This window comes from Cricetulus griseus, assembly GCF_003668045.3.
Source record: "Cricetulus griseus strain 17A/GY chromosome 1 unlocalized genomic scaffold, alternate assembly CriGri-PICRH-1.0 chr1_1, whole genome shotgun sequence".
Lineage (NCBI taxonomy): Eukaryota > Metazoa > Chordata > Mammalia > Rodentia > Cricetidae > Cricetulus > Cricetulus griseus.
The window spans coordinates 270,350,849-270,375,191 of NW_023276807.1; the positions used below are offsets into that span (position 1 = coordinate 270,350,849).

The following is a 24,343-nucleotide window of genomic DNA, read 5'->3' on the forward strand; positions in this document are numbered from 1 at the left end:
TGTTTGATGGGGTTTAACTTGAGACACAGGGGGCAGACAAAGCTTTGTGTTTCTTCTGTTTACCCAAGGCCTGTAAAATAGCTTATGTAAGATTTTTATTAGATAATTTAAATTTTTCCTTAACTCTCTATGACCTAAAAATATAAATTCCAATAAATACTAACCGTTTTTTCCCCTGCTTCTATTCAGAGCACTAAAAAGTCTAAGGCTATTCAAATTAAAGTAATCCTCTGCTCATATTTTTATATTCATTCTCTCTCTCTCTCTCTCTCTCTCTCTCTCTCTCTCTCTCTCTCTCTCTCTCTCCATCCTTCTCAACCTTCACCAAGTTCACAAGCATTTGGAGTGCTTGTCTTCCATTTCTGAGCCAATGAGTGATGAGGAGAGGGGCTGGCATCCTTTAGTCTACCACTCACTGCAGACCGCCTGGTAACCACGGGCTCTCGCAGATGCAAGGTCTTCATGAATTCTTCATCCAGTTGACTGTTTTACAAATGAGAAAACTGAGGCCCCCGTAATAATGACAAGTGACTTTCCAAGGTGGCACAGCTGACAGACACAATGCCAGGCCTATTGTTCTAATGCCTGGTCCAACTTACATAACATTACACCACCCCACTGGCTCCCACATGGCGTAGATAGACCTCTCCCCAAAATCAGATTAAAGTGGATTTTTTTTTTTTGAAGTGGCATGAGGAAAAAGTTGATTCAGGTGAAGAAAAGCAGTGTAAAATGTATTCACTCTAACTCCCCTCCCCCATACGTCATCCCGTTCAGTGGTTCAGACACAGCTGCATGCGCCCCCACACACCCTCACAGACATGGTCATCTTCACTTAACCAGGTTTTACCTTTTAGTCTCTGTTAGAAACAGGTGACTTCAACCTTGTTGGGAAGAACATGCATTGAGTTTTTCCAAGTGAAAATTCATCCGTCACCCCATGAAAACAAGGAGACACAGCCCGTAATCTGATTGGATGATTAATCTCCTTAGATTCCCTAGTGTATGATGAGTTAGGATCGGAGGTAGCTAGATTTTATTTCGGTAGTAGCCTTTGTGTAAACACTATAAATGAATAGTAACCTATAAACTATATTTATATTGATATAGATGAACTATGTCAGAAAGGACCTGAGTTCTGAATCTATCTTAAAATGCCTTCATTTTTCACCCTATTGCGGCATTAAGTAATGGTGTTCCATGCTGTTCTAGCTTGGCCATATTTGTTATTGTAACCCACCTGAAATAACGTAATTGCCAGAAGATTAGCTCATCCCGAGGGTCCTGTCTGTTACTACAAGTGTCCCATTATAGACCTTGTGGCCACTATACATATTAAGAGAGGAAAAACGTTGATGAATGGAAAAGTAGAAAAGGCAAGTCTGTTTTTTGAAGAATGGTTCTTAGAGACGACAAAATCTCCTGGCAACACCAGGGAGACCCTGAGTTGAGCCTTACCAAGGCCTCGGTAGCCCTCCAAGGCATATGGAACACTCGAATCCAGCAATGACTGGTTGGCTAAATCACCAAAGCTTCCTCACTTTAAGTATTTCCCAAGCAAGGCTGAATAGCAAAGCTTAAGCCATAACCTGATTCCTGAGGATGAAACCTGTCAATGATAGAGTCCCTGTGAGCTGTGGCTGTGTATGCCCGCCCTCTGGTGGATTCCCTAGGAACAGCTCAGCTGTGTTGGCAACCTGTAGCCTATGGGAGCCAAGAGATGAGCTGTATAGCCCACTTAGTTCTGGGAATTGCAAATGTTTGAAGATCTCAGTGGGTAATCGTGTGGATTTTGTGTACTGGAGTGGTACCTGAACTCCCAAGAAACTCACCACGTTTCTCTGAAGAGATATAAGAGAAAACAATTTTATTAAAAATAAAATTAGCATAAGTTCTCTCCCAATTAAATCCATGGTAATAGTAGGCTTTTTTTTGTTTGTTTGTTTGGTTTTTTGTTTTAGGATATATTTCTTATATAAACCATTTTCAACTTTATGGCAATGATAATACTTGCTTGAGGTTTGTTCTGGTTGTTTTTAAACCTCTGCTGGTCAGGTGATGATATTGTATGGTAATTTTTAGCAGGAGGTTAAATGTTATTTTTAACCAACATTTAAAAAAAAAAACTTTCTGTTAATGTTTCACATAAGCAGTTATCATAGAAATGAATCAAGGGCGTTCTTTTTGTGTCCTCTTGAGATTACCCTGCGCTGAAAGCCCGCCCATAGTAAAGCTTTGATGTGTACTAAAATCCTCCCATTGACACAATATTAATTTGGATTTTAGGAGATGTGCCTCCAGTCTGTAAAGGTCTTAGTGTAAAATGTCACACAGGCTGTGGGCTTCTTCCCCACAACCATAGTAAGATAATTACCACCTTGGCTGGTGCCCTGGCACAGTCTAGTGGGTGGGGTTTTTCTTCTTTGTCTCTTTTTTTTCTGATGGGGTTATTTTAAACAAGTTATACACTGTGTTATGGTAGGAAAGTGTCGAAATCATTCATGGTTTCAGAAACAGCAGTGCGATAAACAGCTTTGGGCATCTCTGTGACAAGTTTATTTTGAGTTGCTGTGAAGTGTCCCCATAGACATGGTCACTGTTCTTCAAGTTGTCACAGTTCTATCAGTGGTGAACAGCTACCTGCATTTTGCTGGTGGAAAACTTGAGGCTGCATTTACAGTAGAAAATGGCATAGAGAACTAAGAGAGTACCCAGATAGTTCTGACGCACAGAGGCTTGAAGGGTCTGTGCAATGGAGGAAGCAAAGGTTGGGGAAGGCTCCGTGCGTGGCGTCGGCACCCTGGTGAGATGCCCTGCTGGTCCTATCCTGCCAGGCAGTCCTTCCCTGATCCTCCTGGAAGTGTGTATGGAGGGTTCTAGGCCAGACATTGCCCACTAATGGGAAACCACACATGTCATACAAAGTTGTAAGAGGATTGTTGACGTTCAGTGGAAACAGTCTGCCTAAAGTCAGAACATATGGATCCCATTCAGTTGAGTAAGCACTCCTCAGACATGTGCCACGGTCTGGATTGCAAACACACAGCAAGAATGAAAAGGGGCCCAGAGCTGGCTAGAAACAAGAGTATGATGGAGCCAGGGTTTAAGCATGGGCCTGAGAGTGAGAGAGAGAGGCCAGGTGTTCCTTCATCTTCAGTCGCAGTGGCGCAGAGGAGGGAGATCTCTCTGAAGCAGGAGGAGTTTGTTAAGACTTTGAAAAAAGCTGTGAGACTTTTACCATTGGGAGAAGAGCACACTGGGCAGGTATGACAAGAGAAGGTTGGAAGCAGAGAGCAGCACCGCTCGCTGTGGTAACTGTACACAGTACTCACGGGATCTGTGGGAAGAACAGAGGGTAGGACGCGGGTGAGAGGTGGGAATGCAGCTTACGAAGCAAGTAAATGCCAGAATCCGGCATGAAGAGAGCTGTCCACACGGCAGAGGCCGCATGCTTCCCATGTTCGAGTCACTCTTGGGAGGTAAAGAGAGGACCCCGTGTAGTAGCATGGTGAAGCTCTTCCCACACCAGGACACAGGAGAATGGTGCTGTGAATGTCCTGTGTGGTGTAGGAGCTGCTTCAATGGTTCAAACCCTTTGTATATTCACAAGCGACCCGGGAGGCCTTGAGGAAAGCCCCTTCGATGTAGGATACAGAATAATGGGGGATTTTACAGAAGTAACTGTGAAACCTGTCACAGTTGACTTTTAAATGGAATATTTTTATAAACTAGGCCCTTTAGTAGCTTTCAGGAACAAATTTCTCCCAGAACACTTCTTAACCTCTGTCTGGAACATTGATGCCACACGGAGGTTCCCAGAAATGCCCTAGACAACCTTATCAAACAGACTCTGCCCTTCTGAGTTCACAGCAGAGTGAGAGAGAAAGATGCTAAACATCCATCTAAATAGGTTGTTAAAACTTAGAGTATTACCAACAAAAGAAGCAAAGAGCTCAAATAATTAAATAGAAATTAAAACAGAAACTGACTTTGATGGCAGGGGAGGTGGGAAAATTAAGAATGGGATGATTTTCTGAAGAAATGACACATCCTTGGACCTGTGAGAGATGAAAGAAGTGGCGAGAGAGATTTCTAGCTAGGGAGATGGCGACAGCTGTGGGAAGCCCCAAAGTAGATGAAAAGCATGGTGTGTTCGGTTGAAGTCAGCGAAGGACTATCCAGATGGACCCTGGTGCCGGGAAATAGGGATGCCATGGGGCAGCCCTGGACTAGCAGGGCCTCTGTCCTCAAAGCATCAGAGCCCGACAAGTCCTTCCCAGAAGTGGGGTGACTCTGCAGCAGAGAGGAGCCTCGGCAGGACGGGAGCAGGAAGCCAGGCAAGACGCTGTTGCACTAATGGCCTGGGACTTTCAGAGCCACAGAAGTGACAGATAAGCAGACAGGTGCTCAGCTAGGCAGACACAGCCTTGTGCTGGCTCACTGGGGAGGAGGACCTGGGAATGTCCTGAGGGAAAATGGCGTCACTTAGCAGTTGAGGCTGAAGTGCATGGGTGGTGCTAGCCACCAGGTGTTTCCAGACATGGAGAAGACGCATCAGAAAGAGCACAGCCTGGTGAGCTGCATCGGAGACCCTTGTAAAAACCCAGGTGGAGAGGCCAGGAGAACAGCTGGGTAAAGAGACCCATGATCTGGCAGGACACTGAACGTGGAAGCCACAGGTTCATTGATAACTTTGAAACATATAAGTTGAAAGACACCTGGAAGACCTAGAGATCAGAATAAACAAACAAACAAATAAATAAAAATAGGACCCAGGATAGCATCTAAAAACCCCAGCATATATAGAGAGAATTTAGCACAAGCTTTAGAAAGTGTGTGTGTGTGTGTGTGTGTGTGTGTGTGTGTGTGTGTGTGTGTGTGTGTGTGTGTGTCCATCTAAGAATTTGGAGGAAGAAAGTGACCTTGTGTACAAGGTATAGGCAAGTATAAAATAGCCCTGGAATTGTGAATGAAGGTGTAACAGTGCTCTGCCAATCCGGGCAAAAGAGTGAAAGGGAACCAAACTGGAGAGGATTGAAGGACAAATGGGAACAAAGAGACAAAACTGCCCATGTAGGGAACTTGCTAGACATTTGGGGAAAGTAGAAAGACAGATAGGGCTGGAGGAAGAGATAGCATCGGCTGCAAGGGATTTCGAAGCATGTGAGCACATCTGGGTGTGTCTCAGTGTGTGTGTGAAGCTGGGCGCACTGGCCCATCTCTGCTAAAGAAGCCAGCGGTACCCACTTGAAAAGCCCTTTCCTAACTCAGTGATGTTAACCTGGTCAAAATGTAGGTCAGGCCGAAAGTCCTTATCAAAGTGAATAAAAGACACAGAGTCCACATCTAACATCTCAGCAGTTCTGACACCTTCAGCAGACACACCTGCATTCATTAAAAGTACCATTGGGACCCCTACGCACTTGACCCTGAGTTCCCAGGAACCCTTGTATTGCCTTAGTTTCTACTCTGAGAGACAGGACTGGTAGCCGATAATAACCCCTCAGAGCTCCCATCTTTTCCACCCTCCTGACTGCTGTCTCTGTTCATGGTGGGAATCCATTGATGCAGGTACATCAAGACCATCTACAGATAACATAGTTCTTCCCACGGAAGCACAGACATGGTACTTCCTTCTTCACCAATCTAGACACCAATCAGAGATTCCCTAGACTCTCCGATCCCTTGGGAGTTACCCTGAAATGGCCATGATCAAATCTCTCACCTGGGTGGGTCCTGGTGTAGTCCTGATCTGCATGATTGCTTGTATAATACTTAGAGCTCGCTGCTGGGTGCCACCTCCATAGCCAGAAGAGACGCCCCCCCCCCTCCATTAGGTGATTCTGTTCAGGAACTTCCAGATTCATTGCTAGGTTAAGATTCATTCTCCTGCCCTGCCTGTCGGGGCTCTGGTTTAGAGGCTATGAAATCTTAACTCACCGTCCTTATTTTCACAATGCAGTTGACACAACACATTTCCTCACCAAACAGACTTGCAAAGCGATTGCACTCTGACGAGGATCACACCTGACCTGAATTCAGCATGGAACTCTGTTCCGGCCTTGTCCCTGACTCACACCACACACAACCTTGGAGGAGTTACTGTGCCTCAGATTTTTCATCTGTAAAATACCCACTCTCCACCTTAGAGGATTAATTAACTTGATAATGTCTGGGAAAGACTTTGAGGTCTTCAAAGAAGGAAAGGACGCTGTGCTCCCATCACGTGTCATCCTTGTTTAGAACCATGCTGACCTAGAGGATCAGAAAGGGGAGAGTGACAGTGGGCTTGGAATCTTATTGGCTTAAAGTTGGCTGCACATATCTGTGTCTATACCGATGAGGTGAATGGGCCCTAAAAACTGTGTAAACTAACCCTACTTATTTCTGGTTGTGCTTCAATCTCACTTTGAATGTTAACTCTAAACCGCTAACCTGTTTCTTTCCCTTTATTCACTTTTCCGCCCCACCTCATTGCATGACTTCAGGGTCAGTTTTGTGCATGACACCCGCTACCAGTATTGGTAGGTTTCAACCTTTTTTTATTTGTCTTTTATATGATGTTCAATGCCTTCACTGTCTGACATTGATTTCAGAGTTGGTAGAAATGCTTTAGGAATAGATCTGAAGGCTAAGGGGCTTTAGAGTTAACATGTGAGCTATGCTTGTGTATTTAAGAAAGCAATGTTTTGTTCCTTTTTAATGTGACCTTCTTATGCTAGAACAATCACTACAGAGACATAAAACACAAGTGCAAGTGTGCTTTTTAATGATTTGTGTTCTGTTTCTCTTTATAGTTTATCTGGTTTAGCATGAGGCAAACAAGAGGCAGGCTAATTTCATCAATGTTTTAAAGTTTCACAGTGGTGTGCCTTTATCTCCTCTTTGCTGTGTGTTAGAGTTATCAGAGTTTCCCAGAAGTATTTGTTTTTGGAGAAAAAAAATATTTATGGATGTATTTTGAAATCAAGTGTCTGAACTTTCTTGCTTAATTATCTCTTATTTAAGAGTGTTGACTTATTTGTGACATATATATTGTACCTCCACTTTCCCTTAGATGGAAAATTTCAATAGTGGAGTCTTCTCTCACCTTCAGGGCCTTGGCACAAAAATCTGTCTTCAGGACATCCAATCAGTTTCATGTAGGAGTCTAGAAAGTAAACATTGGCAAAATGGATCTGGTTACTTTATAGTAACTGCTCTAGAATTTACACCAAGGCCATTTCTTTTGCCTCTATGTTTATTTACCAAAATAAAACACTATCAACTGAAATTCCAGTTTTCAGATATGATTCCAAATTGAAAAAAAATATTTTGTTTAACTCCAATTAGTTCCAACTCCAATTAGTTCATCTTATCTTAAATTGGGCCTATGGAGCCTTCAATGTTTAGAATTTATGATGAGTCTTCTTTGGTTATCGCATACTCATTTCATTGAGTATTACCTATTCTCATATTTTGAGAAGCAACGGTTGTGACAGTCATGACACACTCTGAATCGGGAATGACTCTGTCATTGTGTTTATAAATACATCAATCAAAGCTGTGTGCTTTGGCCTTTCTGGGAATCACTGATTGTGTTTGAAGACTTCCTTTAATTGTACTTGTAATAAGCTATTTTCCCTTTTTATTTCTCTCCCATGCTTCCTTGCTTTGCATTGTGATTGCATGCCATCTGCTGGTTTAACCCATGATGGCTTGCTGCTCTGATATTCACCATGCCAAACACCACTTCTGTTACCATAATGCTCCACCCTCCTGTTCATTGCTCCCATGGTTCCCCTCCTGAAAGTACCCATGGTGCACAGCGCTACGTCCGCCACTGTCTCTGCAGCAACAACTCCTGCAACAAGTGTCCCCTTCGCAGCAACAGCCACAGCCAATCAGGTTTGCTCCTTTTAAAGCTTTCTTTCACAAATCCCGAACTCTAAATGAGTGCTGATATTTTAAAAAAAAAATTCTCGGTGAGAATTTTTTTTTCATGTTTATCCATCAAATTTTTATTTTTTTGATTAGTTTATAGCAAGCATTTGTGGACAGGTTGCACTTATTTAGAGTTAACATTTACTGCCAATAATGATGTAGCTATGTTTTGTGTTGCACTGTTTGTTTTCGTACCTAATATTGTGTAATTAACCTGACAGGCTTAAATTCCTTTTAGTACAGCATTTCTTATCCAGTGGTTTGTGAGTTGCCACATTAAGAAAAGTAGAACCACACCTGTGGGGGTTCCCAAACCAGCTCCACTTTGATTTGGTTCATTCTATAGTGGAGGAAAAAATGAAAATTCTCCTCCCATATTCTAAGCATCAAATTGGAGGTCTGGATAATTCTTATGAACACTGACCTTGGTCACAGGTGCTGACTCAATATCCACTGGAAGATCTGTTCAGATCTGGTGTAAGAGCCACGCCACCCTAGGAGACCAGTGTGGCCACCACTGTGCTCACCACAGCGGGTTCTAACTGAATATGAGAGTTTACTGTGTTGGCTTAACGCATGTGCCACTAGGACAATGGGGGCAATTCCCAATGGGGAGAGCCAATGGACTGACTAGATTTCCTCCTCTGTGGTCAAATGGGGGCAATTCCCAATGGGGAGAGCCAATGGACTGACTAGATTTCCTCCTCTGTGGTCAAATGGGGGCAATTCCCAATGGGGAGAGCCAATGGACTGACTAGATTTCCTCCTCTGTGGTTGCAAGCTGACCATGTCCCTGATGCTGCCCAGCCAGTTTACACATGTTTGCTGGCCACAAGGTACAAGCATGAGAGGGCAGCATATCCTCTAGTCTCACCTAGAAAAGCACCCGACACAGAGGCCCTTTATTCATAGGATAATTTTGGTGTTTTGTTTCATTTCATGTTTTGTTTTCTTTTAAATAAACTCAACTGTGCTGAGAAAGGGTGGAGAGGATAAAAAAAAAAAAAGTAGTTTGGGGCACTGGAAGGAAGACCAGGCAAATAGGAAAAATGGTAAGTTAAACTCTGGGGAAGACCTTGCCAGGGTATAGATGGCTGTTTGCAAGCTAAAATGGCAGGGTCAGCCCCAGTGAAAACATAACCCCAGGGAAAGAGAGACTGCACTAAATGGCATGAGTAAATATTACCCCCTACTTGTCACCTGATAAAGCAGAAGGCTGAGGTAAAAGGGGGGTGCCAGACCAGTGGACAGTAGAGACAATTAATGAAGACATGTCACCACCTCTCTGCTCTTCACAGTGCAAGCCTGGCCACCAAGGAACACCAACTTGTCTTCCAAACCAGTACAACAAAGAGCAGCAAATAAGTTCCCGAACTAGGAAGACTGGGTTTCTGGTTGGTTGGTTGGTTGGTTGGTTGGTTGGTTGGTTGGTTGGTTGGCTGGCTGGCTGGCTGGCTGGCTGGCTGGCTGGCTGACTGGCTGGTTGGTTGGTTGGTTGGATGGCTGACTGGATGGATGGATGGATGGATGGATGGATGGATGGATGGATGGATGGTTGGTTGGTTGGCTGGCTGGTTGGTTGATTGGCTGGTTGGTTGGTTGGTTGGCTGGTTGGCTAGTTGGTTGGTTGGCTGGTTGACTAGATGTTTGGTTGGTTGGCTAGTTTATCCAATGATTTTAGACAGGGATGGGAAAAGAGACAGAGATTTTGCACTCTTATAAGTAGGTTCAAAGCCCTTCTTACTCACTTGTTGTGGGGCAGCTGGATTCCTGCTTTGTAAGTCTATGCCCTGCCTCCAAAACCAGATTCATGCTTGATCCAGTTTATGTTACAAAATCACTTCATCAGGAAACAAGGTTCAGATATAATCCTGTAAGAGTATCTGCTTCAGCAAAATGTCATCTCTACTTTTTGACAAATTGAGCAACCCTGATCCTCAGAAGTCTTTCCTAAGAAAGGAGAGTGGGCAAAATAAAGAAATGCTTTAGAGCTCTAAAGGTAAATCCCTGGCGCATCACAGACACATAGCCATGAGTGACAGATGGTCATTTCTGGCCTAGTGGTTCTTCCTTGATGTTTGTATAAAGAACTGAAGTGGTAAAAGTATAGCAAGGCTTACACAGGTGGACAAGGGGAAGGGTTGTACAGGCCAGCCAGAAGCCTAAATGCAACTTTAGGGTGGGTGTGATTGATAAAGGAACCAGCAAGCTTGATTGGGATTTAATCCACAGCAGGGATTCTAGAGGAGACAATAGTGGCTCCCCCAATCCTAGATTCCTTCCAAGTTTTGCAATTTGCTAGACAGTTGTTGCTGGGATGGCACATTGATGGTTGAGAGAGATGGGATGTTGGTTCCTTTCTGCTTACATATGGGGAAAACACAGAAAAGCAGATCACCAAAATATAAGCTTGCAGATACGATATTCTTTATTTATCTCAATGAGCTTCAAAGAACCAAGTGTCTGCCCAGGACCTCTCAGCACCTAAGAACAGGAAGCTCAGAGGTGGTTAATGACTGTGAAACAACAGGTTTTCATCTTGTTCAAGTTCTTTAAATGCCAATCGAACCAGGCCCATGTGACCCATGAAAGTCAATAAAAGCTCACAAACAGATAGGTGGCCTTTGATATTTGTGAATGTTTGGCAGACCCAAAGAATGAAATCAGGGAGGAGGTAAACTCAGGGTGGGGAGTAGAGCTGGGAGGGCAGGGTTCGCTGAGTGATAAGCACTTTGCCCACTCACTCGCCCTTCAGGAGCCATCTGTGTCTGCACAAAATGCAGTTGGGTTTCGAAAGTGTTTTGGCTAATTCAAATTGTCATTTCAGATACTGAAAACTGCATAGTAACTGTAATTACCTGTGCAAGAGATTTGAAGGAGAAAAAGGACACACCAGAACTCCCATAGGCAGCCTCTCCACTCAGAGCTGTTTACACAAGCCCAGGAGACACACCACCGTCAGTCAGTAAACCATAACCTCAGCCCAATCACCCACAAGCTTCACAACCCTAGACTAGCAGTTTGAGAAAGACAGAATATAGATACATTCAGGATTTTTTTAAAAGAAATATCTGCTTATCTCTAGGAATACATATGTAAACAAAAATATAGCAGGCAAATTTATTGAGCTATTTTCTGATTTAATTAATGTCTTTGAATCTCAATATATTAAACTATGTCTAATAATGACAAACCAGTTACTGTGTAGTGGGTATGATTTTAAATGTTCTCTCATATATTATGTAGTATGTCATATATTTGACTGTATTGCATATTATATGAAATCCTGTGTGTGTGTGTGTGTCTCTGCGTGTGCATGTGTAGTGTGTGTGTGTGTGTGTGTGTGTGTGTGTGTGTGTGTGTGTGTGTTTGCATGTGTGCTCATGTGGATGTGGAGCTCGAAAGACAACTTGCAGGAGATTCTCTCCTTCTATGGTGTAGGATCTAAGGATTGAACCTAGATCTTCAGGCCTTCACCCAATGGCTTTACCCTCTGAACCATCTCTCCAGCCTCCATCTTTTACTAAAATATCTGATAAGCTAGAAAATTCCATTTTCTGTACATACCAGATATAGGTGTGTTGTATCAGATAATCTACCTCAATAATAGCCTATCAGAAAAGCAGTATCGTTGCCTGTAACCGTAGTCACACACAGTGTCTTAACTGCCTTTGCTGGAGCTGCTTCTGAGAAGAAACCACCCCTCCTCACTTACTCCTCACTGTGCCTGAAGACATAACCCCAGAGCTACGGAGGTCAGGTGATGTTCCGCCTTACCCCCTCACAGCTCAGCTTGTAAAATCTCTGCTATTCGATACCATCTGTTGGGTTTATATTCAGACAAACGTAGGAGGGGTCAGCATTTCCCACTATTCATCACCTGACCCATTTTAGGGCCTGTGTTTGCTTCACAAGAAAGTATCTTGGTTCTGCAAGGCCCCGTGTGGGAGGAGTAGGCCCCTGTCAGATCCAGAAATACACAGCTGAGTGGTCAGCCCTTGCGCAGACCATCAAAGCACCAAGCACTCCTTTCTGCCCATAGCCTGCCCATTCCTGAGAGCCCAGGACAAAAAAAGCACAGGCCCGAGTATGCTGTTCTCCCAAAAGAAGCCAAGCCCACAAACCCTCAGCATCTACCCCTGTGGACAGCACGCTGGGTAGATCCCTCCCTCTGGCTCTTTTCACTGTGGAAGTGGTTAAGCCACTTTAGACATTTTGCTTGTATGCTTGGTTCAAGCTGCCTAGTGACTGAATCTAATGTCCGGTATGCAGAATAGAATCAAGATTTCCTAGCTGGGGGAAAATGTTCTCAAAGATGAAGGAACACTCACAGTCTTAGGTGAACTTGGATGTGTAAGGAGCAGTGGGACCCGTGGGTGTGGGGAGCGTGTTTTGTTTTGTTTCTTTCTCCTTTAGAAATTAGGAAGTGAGCTGGTGAGGTGGCTAAACAAGTAGAAAGCACCTGCCACGGAAGCCTGAATATCTGAGTTTGGGTCCCAGAGCTCCCAGTGGAAGGAGCCAATTGATGCCCAGAAATCCTCTAATCCTCATACATGTGCCTCGTCTCACACACACACACACACACACACACACACACACACACACACACACACACTAGCATTCACATACACACATTGTGCGCCTGTGTGAATTGGAGTGTGTGTGAACACAAGCAAAGAAATGAGAGCTAAGTTGTGTAAACACTGTGACCCACGGTTTCATTTTTCATGAATAATTCACACCTCCCGGTGAGAGGTCATAGGTTTTGGTCTTGTCTCTGCCGGAGGAGGCAGTGACTTCCATGACCATATATGTTGGAGTCTACTGATTATTGCGGAGTCCGCTACAGTTAAGAGGGATGCCAGTGGCTTAGTGAGGAGATGTGGATCATCAAAACATTGTCATTAAAAAGGAAACCCCAAATGTCAATGCCACTGCATGGAAAATAAGCTCCCATCCCTAAAGCGGCCAGGGACAGATGTCTGTGGGACATGGAGGAAGTTAGGGGATGGTAAGGTATAGACCAACCTGGAAAACATACAAAAGGTCAAGACAGGCGTAGGAAGATGGCTGTGCTGTGCGAGTTTGAGCTTCTAAGTTCAGCCCCCCAGAGCCCAGAGAAAAAGATGGATACAGAGCTATAATCCCAGCAATGGGGAGGTGGAGGCAGGAAGATCTCTGGGTCTTGCTTATCAGCCAAGTTAGTCAAGTTTAGTGAGATACCCTACCTATCTCAAAAACTATGGCAAAGGGACGGTGGGTGGCTCAGTCAGTAAACTGCTTGCTATACAAATGTTATGAGTGAAGTCTGGATCTGCAGCATCTCATGTAAAAAGCTGGGTGTGGTGGCACCCATCTGGAACTCACTGGGTGAGTTCTAATCTAGTCTAATAAAAGCTTTGAGTTCCAGATTCAGAGAGAGACCCTGTCTCAAAAAAGATAAGGTTAAGAATGTTTAAGGTAGATTTCATATATCAGCATTGGCCCCAACATGTGTACACGTAGACACACATACATGAGCACACACACTCACAAATACATATGCACATAAAGTGAACAGCAACTGAGGAATCTGATATTGAGCTCTGGTTCTCACATGCGTATACACACATGTGCATAGGTATCACACACACACACTCACAAGCACAGGACACATGTACACATGGGATAAATAAATGCAAGGGACAAGGGTAACAAGGGTAACAGGGAAAGGGAATTCAGAATCATGCCACTTTACATGTTAGTGCATTGAACCCTGTGACATGGGTTCTGTTCTGTTGTACCTTCTATATCTGGAGAGATGAGAGCTTAGGTTTGCTCGTGGCCTTAATGGGTAGCAAAGCCTCCATTGACCTTAAAGTCTGTCTCAGCCAACTTTCCATCTCTGTGACAAAATACCAAGATAATCAGCTTCCTTCATGGGAAGAAAGATTCATCTTGGCACAGTCTGGGGTTCCTGTCTGTAGTTAGTCGGCCCATTGCTTGGGGCTGTAGCAGCATGGTAGATCATGAAGGAAGTGTACGAGGGAAGAGGCCTGTTCACTTCCTGGCAACCTGGAAGCAAAAGAGAGACCAGAAGAGAACTGGTCACAGTGTCTCGTTCAACCTCTCCAAGACTCAGTTCCCCAGTGACAGTTTGCCTCCTGCAGGTTCCCACCATCACTCAATAGCAACAAGCTGTAGATGAAGCCGCTGGCAGGTGGGCCAGAACCAGGGTATTGTAAAGTCAGTGCTCCCCCACATCTTACACAGTCCCCAACAGCAGTCAGTGCTCCCTCACATCTTACACAGTCCCCAACAGCAGTCAGTGCTCCCTCACATCTTACACAGTCCCCAACAGCAGTCAGTGCTCCCTCACATTTTACACAGTCCTCACAGCAGTCAGTGCTCCCCCACATCTTACACAGTCCCCAACAGCAGTCAGTGCTCCCCCACATCTTACACAGTCCCCAACAGCAGTCAGTGCTCCCTCACATCTTACACAGTCCCCAACAGCAGTCAGTGCTCCCTCACATCTTACACAGTCCCCAACAGCAGTCAGTGCTCCCTCACATCTTACACAGTCCTCACAGCAGTCAGTGCTCCCCCACATCTTACACAGTCCCCAACAGCAGTCAGTGCTCCCCCACATCTTACACAGTCCCCAACAGCAGTCAGTGCTCCCCCACATCTTACACAGTCCCCAACAGCAGTCAGTGCTCCCCCACATCTTACACAGTCCCCAACAGCAGTCAGTGCTCCCCCACATCTTACACAGTCCCCAACAGCAGTCAGTGCTCCCCCACATCTTACACAGTCCCCAACAGCAGTCAGTGTTCCCCCACATCTTACAGTCCTCAACAGCAGTCAGTGCTCCCCCACATCTTACACAGTCCCCAACAGCAGTCGGTGCTCCCCCACATCTTACACAGTCCCCAACAGCAGTCAGTGCTCCCCCACATCTTACACAGTCCTCAACAGCAGTCAATGTATCTTAGAGAGGATTTCGGGATCAGTCTCAGGGCCAGCAAGTTAAGGCACTGGCAACCAAGCCTGAAGACCTCGTGTGTGTGTGTGTGTGTGTGTGTGTGTGTGTGTGTGTGTGTGTGTGTGTGTGTGTGTGTGCGTGCGCGCGCGCGCGTGCGCGCGCGTGCATTTGTGTGTGTGTGCAGGCACACGTGCATGTTGAGGCTTAACAGTGTCTACCCCAATCACTCTCCACCCCATGAGCCTGAAGCTCACTCTTTTAACTAGACTGTCTGGTCACCAAGCCCCTGGAGTCCCCCTGCCTCCACCCTCCCTGCACTGGGGCTCTAACCAGTGCCTGTAATGCAAGCACCACTCACCCAGGCCTTTACATGCATGATGCAGATCCCAGCTATACTCCCCATGCTAGTGTGACGAGCGTTTTTCCCACTGAGCTCTCTCCCCAGCCCCGGAATGACATTTTTATGTGATGCATGTTATATTGTAAATTGTAATAGGATCTGGAATCAATCAGCAAAGTGCCTTCCCCAAATCACATAAATTAGCAAAGGAAGCAAGCCCAGAACCCAACTACTGGGTCTGCCTAGAGCAATCTTTTCTCCATTTTGCCAGCCACCTTCCTGAGAAAGTACTTTAAATGATGGTGGAAGGTCCCCAAGGATGACAGAGCACACAGACAGCACAGATGTGACTGCAGCCACCACCCGCTGGAAGCACTTGCCGTGTGCCAAGCACCATGCACAGCCACTGATGTGAATTATCTCTCCAAAAGCAGAAATGTCCCTGAAGAGATTCATGACAGATGCTGAGGAACAAACCCAGGGTCATACTGTGAAGAGGCAAAGCCAGATTTCAAACTTCTACAAACTTAGATAAAATCTCTGTTCCATAGTTAAAAAAGACCAAGGGTATTGGAGTGACTTGCTCATGGTCATACTAGGATGAGAAACTCGGTCCCCTAACACCACATTTATATCTCTTTTGCTCCCCCCAATACACGGTTCACACCAAGTAGCTATAAGTTGTTTTGGATCAGTCTGGAACTTTGCTTCCTCCTTAGAATGTGGAAGGTTTGTGACTAATCCAAGACTCCCGGAGAAGTTAAACTTGGCCCATTGTTTTTCTGCAAGTGTTTTCCAGTATCAGTTTCATAGCTGTTCCATCAATCGTTCTCTCTGTGTGTGCCATTGTCTTACAGTGAACCATGAGGCCAGGAAACTGCTTTAGTGGTGTGGGTTCAAGACGGGAGGCATTGTTTGAATAGATGCCCGTTGCTCCTGCACTTTTCTGGGCCCTTCTTGACCCCTGAAACATGGGCTAGGAAGGAAGTTCAGAAGGGGGACCTACTAAGTGTGTAGAGGTAGAAAAGAGTCCACTGTGTGCCTTGACCGGGCAGCTTTGAGTTGCTTGCGTGGGACGGTATGTTGGTTTGTTAGACATAGCTGCAAAGGCCCTGCTACTTCTGCTGCTTCTGCAGGAGCTATGTGAGAAGCGAAGGCTTGAAAGCTGAGCTCCAGATATTTATTTGTTAAACAAGGTGGGTGCACAGAGGTGTCCATAAATAGTCACTGGCTCTAAGCACAGTGATCTAGAAGTGATGAATAACGTAGCTTGTGAGAACATTTACATTTGGAGGTTTGACTGGGAAATTAGAAGAGTCTCAAAGGCTCCGTGGAAATGCACTCGCCTCACATGCATGAGGTCCTAGGTTCAACTCCTGTTACTGCCAAAAATAAAAAAAGATAGTTCAATGTTGTCACATAATACTGTCCACAGATGACTGTTAAATACATTAGTGAATGCTCACAACACTGTGGGAGTGGGGTGCCTCTGAATTACCATCATAGAGGTGAGGAGGTTGAATGGCTTACCCATAGGATACATCTACGAAGCTTGGCCGTGTCTAAGCAATGGGAAGGCTGCCAGTCAGGTCTGTCAGCTTCCCATCGTGGCGGGCACTGCTCTTCAAGTACTGGTGCAGCTGGACTCTTACAATGAAAGGTTTCAGTTTGCAAAATAATTGTTACGGCAGTCAAAACTTTAATGAAAAAAATCAGAGAAATTCAGGCCAGCCTCATTGTCAGTGACAGCACGTGTGTTGTAGAAAGCAAATGCATTTGATATCCTAAAACACATTAGTCTCATCAAAAACCAAGCATATTTCCAACATTTGAGGTACCTTCCAAACCTATATGTAAATGCACAATAGAATTATTTGAATAACTACTTAAATAGAAACTGAAACCAAATTTGATTTAGGATTATGAATCCTAAAATAATAGCCTTGGGGAAATAAGCCAACCTTTATCAAAAACCTCTATTCCATATCAGACTCTTTATATGCATCATTTTATTTAATGCTCATTATTGCTCTGTGAAGTAGCTTGTGAATTTTCCAGATGAGAATGAACCATGGAGCATCAATGGCCCACAATCCGAGCAACTATGTGGTGGCTTGACAGGTTTAGGCCTCAGGCTTCCATGCCTGCAAATACTGTGCTCCCCAGCACATTTGAGAGGATTGGAGCTTGTGTTCCGTGTAGGGACTGGCTTTTAAGAAGTCCTGCCAGTCAAACTCAGGAGGGAGGAGCACTGTAGTCCAGGGGAGCAGCCTTTGCCCAGCATCACCAAAAGATTTCAAACAAAAAGTTGGACTGCTGCCTGTAAACTATGTAACGATTTCAGAAGTTCTCACAGAGGAGAAAACTTTCCAAAGTCTAAATTCAGTATTAGAATTTGTCTGCAGATACTGGTGGTTGGTGGTGATTGACACTTCAGATTTCAGTCAGTTATAAAAGATGGGGTGCTGAGGAAGAGAGGGCCATTTCTCCACTCCAGAGAAATAATCCAGAGGGGAACACTGGAGAGACTGCCATTGTCCCCATGTGTCCTGGTGGCCTCATCACCTCCGTTAAACTGAGCACCAATACTTAAGGAAGAATGTCGTGGGCCACCTGCAGGAGATGGGGGGAAATGAGCAGCTGCGAGTTCAATGTATTCTATGGGAAAGCACAGGGGTCTAAGTTCCAGAGTCAGCTGAGGGTGGCGACGGGTCTTGTGCAGAGCCAGGGAGCCCGTTTTTAAACCCATAGGGATGAAAGGGAGGGCAGATACAGGTGGGAGGGGGTTAGGGTTCGGCAAGACACAGAGACAGTGAAAACAAAGCACCCAGAAGGGTTAGTCTAAAGTAAGAGAGAGGATCTCAGGGCTAAGGCCAGTATGAGCTGCCCGAGACCCCGTCAATGATACAAGGGTTGGAAGTGTAGCTGAGGATTAGAGCGTGTCCTGCCATGTGTGCACAAATCCCTGGTTCAGCCCCCGGGACCAAAAGCACTAGTGTCAGCAAAGGAGAATTCAGAGTTGGCATTTACTTGGCACAGGTTTCAGTTAAGAGGCAGAGTCCTGCAGGTGGACTGTGATGACCGTTGAAGGCAACGTGAATGGACTCAGGTCCCTGCGCTATACTTTTAAAGTGTTTAAAGCAGAAAGACTTCATATTATGTATACTTGGCCACGTTTTTTAAATGGGCAGAATTGCCCATTTCAAATGAACACTTCTCCAAAAAAGAGGGGATTAGGAGATGTCAAGAAAGATGCCAGGCTACCTCGGCTGTCACTCATCTTACACTCTTCTGGTGATAAAATTGCTTCTTGTCCCCATGCTCCCCTTTCAGAGTTCTGTTTTCACAAGGACGGCGACAGCGTGCAGCTGTGGGTTTTTCCTCAGTGGACGGGGTTTGTTAGAAGTGTGGTTTACCCTGGCACATCAGACCTTATTAAAAAAACAAAGTGCCATTTATTCAGTGACATGTCTTCCTGCTCCCTCTCCACACTGGACGTTAGGAACCAAACAGCCGGCATTCTGGGAGTGAGGCAATGAAAAGATTCCCCCTTTCTCATGGGCCTTACATAATAAAGGGCACAGACAATGAAAAAACTATGCCAGTAATTATAGTCAAGGTGATGATGGGATTCAGATCACCTCAGAAAGGCCCAGCTACTGATGGGGACATTATAAAGAAACAAAGAGTGTGACTGCTCTCCTCGGCAAAGCACCCTCCCCTGCCTTTCCTCTTATTTTACACCAGGCTGTTCCTGGACATCCTGGGGAGCTGTTGGGGAGAGCTGGTTGTAGAAAGTCTAAACACCCTCCACACTGAGAGCTACCAGTGTGCTACAAGCAAAGGGAGAGACTGTGCTTGCAAATCCAGTTGTTGACATAGCTGAGACTCTCTGTACCCTCACATCTACGTTCTGGCTTTTTTCTTTATACTTAAGGTTGATGCACAATTGAGTGGCTAGGTTAATATCCCTCTCTCTGTTTCCCTTCCTCTCTCTCCTCCCCCCACACACACACCACAGGCAAAGAACTAAAAGGGGGTCCAGGGTCTTCATTGTGCTGGACCATGTGCTGGGCGGCAGCACCTCCCTGCTTTGAGAAGAGCCCCGGGTGACTCCACACCTCCACACCCCTACTTCACATCCGTCTTCCTGCTCATCCTGCCTGCCACCCATGCCTTAAAAGCCAACTCCTAGTGGGCTGACTTACACATTCTGCCCCACTGTGAAAACAGATACTGCAGCCAAAATGTGCCCATGATTCCAAGCTTGACACACTGGTTGTAGATACAAAACCAGGGCAATGAGCAGAGTTGGGGCCACACGTTAAATACACCAGAAACACATTTCTTTGGGTTCTCTTTTTTCTTCTTGACTTGATTCTATAATTTATTACCGTGAGGAAAACCACATGATTGTGAAAAATCCCCTGTTGTGAGAACAAATTTTTCTGAAATTTCTTTGCACTAGCTGTATAACCTTAAAAAAAAAAGTAAATAGTTGCTTCAGTTTTGTTTTTGTTGTTTTGTTTTGTTTTAACTTAGACACTGTTGTCTTTTATTCATTTTTCATTCTTGAGTTGTTAACTCATGTCTTGTGAAAGCTTTATGATAAACCTGATATCAAAAATAACTATAAGCAAATAACAGACACAAACAAAGAAAGTCTTACTTACCTAAAGCAGCTTTTGCATGTAATTTTTTTCTTGAATTCAGAGTCCATGCCCAGAAGTTTGCATCAGTGAAACCACTTAGGAGTGGGCTGCCCACTTAATGTCATCCTCACTTCCTACATGGTATTTATAACATGCTAAGATGATATGGCCCCAGTTTTATGTTTTTGATATAATCAGAAAAATGCAGCCTTCTTTAACATTACAGTCTGCATTTGGAAAGCATATTTTAAAAGTTCTTTGACCAATGACTGTGGAGCTCAGTTTTCCTGTAGAAACAGCAGTGGCCTGGATGGTTAGGTAGAACCGTAGTGGGGTGTGCAGTGTGGTGAAACCCTGGGTGTGGAGAGACGGCTCAGGCGGTACAGAGCTTGTCATGAGAGCATGAAGACCTTTGTTTGCATCTGCAGCACCCACAGATAAAGCTGAGCATAGGGGCATATGTCCATAATCCCAGTACCTGGGCACCAGGGATTCTGGGGCTCACTGGCCAGCCAGTCCAGCCAAATTGGTGAACCCTGGATCTAGTGAGAGATCCTGCCCCCCAACAAGGTGGTGAGCAATGGAGGAAAACCCCCTGTCTGTTTGACTCTAGCCTCCACACTCATGAACACACACGTACATTCACACCTTACACACACACTCGTGTACACAAAAACAAAATCCGTGACTAGTTCCTGGGTGGCTGTAAACTCCTCCACACCCCCTCCTCTGCTTTCATTATGCTAGAGCTTGCCCAGCCTGCTGCTTTTCCTCCTGGCTCTTATTTGACCCTTCAGTCTAGGGCTTGGTCTTAGTTTTTGCCTTCTTTTGCAGCTGCAGAGCAAGCATAATCTTATAGCTCTTCTGGTATGAATAAACACACAGCACTCCTCGATATGTTTTTAGTAACACCAGGGGACAAGACCAGGGAAAGAAAAGAAGCGGGGGGGGGGGGGAAGGGGGTCACGGGGGAACCTGCCATAGTCTTTAATCTTCCTTTAATCATTCGTATGCCAAAGCCAGTCATTCTTGGGGGACATGCATTAGAATCTCACATGCTGTTCAGTTACCATAGAATATAAACCATTACTGGAAGGTAATCTGAGGACAGCCCTCCCGCCTCAGAGTGAGCACAGGGCAAATGATCCTGAGGGTGCATCACCCTTGGTGGAAGAGGAAAGCCAGGACGAGGGTGGGAAGAGAGGCCTCCCAGTCAGAGTTACATGGGCTTTCCATTAGTGTTGATCCACCCCCCCCCCCCCCGCCATGGATAAGCAGGCCCTGCACCCATCAGTGAAGGTCAGACAGAAGAGGCATGTGAGGAGGGTTCCTTTCCCTGTTAGAAGGATTCACAGTGGCAGGAAAAGCCACCTTCTCCAAGCACGGGGCACACCTGTGTGATGAGCCATCTGTAAGGAGAGGTGACTTTTATCTGGTTTCCGTACATTAGCAATTTCTTTGCAAGTATAACAAACATATATATATATATATATATATATATATATATATATATATATATATTAGTTATATATATTTAACCACATTATAGTGTGGACACAATTTTTAAAGCCACCTAGTGACTTCATTTGCATGGCATTTGGTAAAATGGCGAGTTGTTTGTAGTGGATTACATGTGGTGTAGAAATGCACTTTCTAGCTGAAATGGTCACTCTGGGGCAGCCTCGGGTGTTTTGGGGCACACATGTGAGAGGTGGTGTGGAAACACTCCAGAGCCGAACTTGATCAGAGTCACACTGCAGTACACAGGAGTCTAGATGCTCACACACACAGCTCATTTCAATATGAGGCTTGGATGCTTGATCAAATCAGTAACTTACAGTTACAGATTTTATCCTGGTAACTTGTCACTGTGGGCCTTGGTCGATAATCTCTGGTGAAGGTGTTACTGCTCTCCATATAGAAAGAGCCCAGTTACTGATATTTTACATGACAGAATTTGTTTTAAATATTAGAACATACACCTAAAGTCTTCTATTTATCAACACTAAAAATTGGCCTCACTGGAGATAGAGAAGTTGATTTTAAGGTGTTAACTTTCTGTAGTAACATTTGGAACAAAACCACTCTTGGAGGAACCACCAAATACAGGAGGTATATCATCTGACTTCAGTCTACTTTTCTCAAAATGAAACTGTCAACTTGACTATTTGCTCCCAGGAGCCCAGGTGATGCCTTTTCTGCACAAATAAAATCTACATTGGAAAGTTAGTTAAATGTGGTAGCACTCTGCCTTCCCTCAGAACAAACATCCCCTAAAATAACAAGTAAGACTTATTGTCAGAGTCTGGGGTATAAGGCATTGGTAGAGTGATTGCTAGGTTCAGCATATAGCATCTCAGAAAACAAACCATGGCTGCAAACACCTCTAGTGCCAGCAGTGGTGGGGTAGAGGCAGAATAATCAAAGTTCAAAGCCATGCTTGACAACCTAGCAAGTCTGAGGCCAACCTCCACTAAATGAGGCCCTGTCCAATTTTAAGACAACTTTTCGTGTCCTTGCATGTACCACTAATAATTCTGAACTTTTGATACAATTATAAATAGTCATGAGATAGGCTGAAGAGTGTGTTTACTTGAAAGTGTACATGTATTGACATTAAAATTGTAGCTTTAATTAATGATTTCAATCTGATACTGTAAGTTCTCCAAGAGACAGAGACATTTCTATTTGGCTTCAGTAATTCATACTATGATTAAATATCAAATTATACTGATCCAAAAGTATGCAAATGCCTACTACTGCAATCAGAATACTCTGTGGGTTTTGCCTCTCTGACAGCATCAGGAAACCTGACAGTAATGGCTGCCACACAGAAGAGGTGTGGGGCTGTAGAGCAAAGAAGGGGAGAAATTAAACAGTGGAAAGTCTGAGCAAGGGGTAACGCCAACGGAGTGGTAAAAAGACCAGGGAGAGGATATATGTCATCGACAGAGCCAGTTTAGTGTGTGCAAGACCTGGATTCAGTCCCGGGGCAGAAAAGTAAGTAAGTAAATATCAGGCTGGTGGGAGGCAAGCAAGTCTCTTTAAAGTAAATAGTAACTTTCGTTTCAGAAAACAGGGAAACGCCCATTCTGCTGCTGCACAGCCCTGTGGCCGTGGGGACAATCTCCCACGGTTGCAGAGCTCTGAGACTGTGGAAAAGTGCCTCTAACACAAGTTGCCTCGTTTAGACATTTCCTTCAGGTGGAATTTTTTTTGCCGGCCACGCTTCCTTCTGTGACTCTGGCCCCAGCCTGGAGGACTGTTCTTTTTATCTACATATGACAAGAAGTGAAAACACTTGTGGGGAGGTTGTGGGCTAATCTGTTTTTCCAAGGTATTTTACATACCCTGACAGGCTACACAGATGCCTTTTGTGGTCTAAGGGTCCCTGCTCAGACTCACCTGCTGGTCTTCTGTGGTGTGGCGCTGTCCTTGTTACTTCCTGTGTACTCATCCAGACACTGAGTCAGATACTGGTGATTCCTGTGTGCCCAGCCCCCACCCTAGACACCAGGGCATAGAGATGAATTAGACATCCCTCCTGAGAAATTTACTGAGGACTTGGTTAGTGAAACTGCCTGGAAATACCCTCCACAGCGTCAAGTTCCTGATGCCAAGCTCCTCTGAGGTTCTTCTGCAGTTTGGCAAGGCCACACAAAAATCTTACAAGGCATATTTTATCTCCTTCCCCAAAGTCGGCATTATAAAGACAGCATTTGATGGTTAGTTGTGGGGGACATGCAAAGAAAACAAGGCTTGCTCTTCTTTCATTGTTTTGTGGTTTGGGTGCGCGATGTATTCACCAAAATGCCATCTACAATTAACTGAAGTTGCTGATGAGTCTTGTGTTTGAGCTACCATCGCTGAGAATAAGATTCCTGAATCTCGGTGATGTGCGTTCTCTGTAGGGGGTGCAAAGGTTTCTAGAAGCCACGTAGAAACTCGCCCTTTTGAGAGCATACGTTCAGCTCCCAAAGATCACCTGGTCTCTGAAACACTAGAGAAATCCCATGATGCTTTACATTCTTTCTTTTTTTCTCTTTGAAGACTGACTGACATGACTATACCCTGACTGACCTAACTGTACACTGTCTGACCTGATTGTACACTGTCTGACCTGACTGTACACTGACTGACCTGACTGTAGACTGACTGACATAACTGTACACTGTCTGATCTGACTGTACACTGACTGACCTGACTGTACCCTGACTGACCTGACTGTACACTGACTGACATAACTGTACGCTGTCTGACCTGACTGGACAGTGACTGACCTGACTGTACACTGACTGACCTGACTGTACACTGACTGATATGACTGTACACTGTCTGACCTGACTGGACAGTGACTGATCTGACTGTACACTGACTGACCTGACTGTACACTGACTGACCTGACTGTACACTGACTGATCTGACTGTACAGTGACTGATCTGACTGTACCCTAACTGACC

The 24,343-nt window shown here is 44.9% G+C and overlaps 1 protein-coding gene across 8 annotated transcripts in view; it reads left to right on the forward strand.

Moving 5' to 3' along the window:
• The window catches only part of Mbnl2 (muscleblind like splicing regulator 2), a 155,056-nt gene that overhangs the window by 121,886 nt on the left and 8,827 nt on the right, over window positions 1–24,343 (forward strand). For 2 of the 8 annotated variants that reach the window (XM_027393915.2, XM_027393919.2), the window contains one exon: window positions 7,793–7,887. The exons of the other annotated variants lie outside the window; for them this stretch is intronic. In XM_027393915.2, the coding sequence (XP_027249716.1) occupies window positions 7,793–7,887 (95 nt within the window). The remainder of the gene's footprint in view (window positions 1–7,792; window positions 7,888–24,343) is intronic. 8 annotated transcript variants of the gene reach the window in all.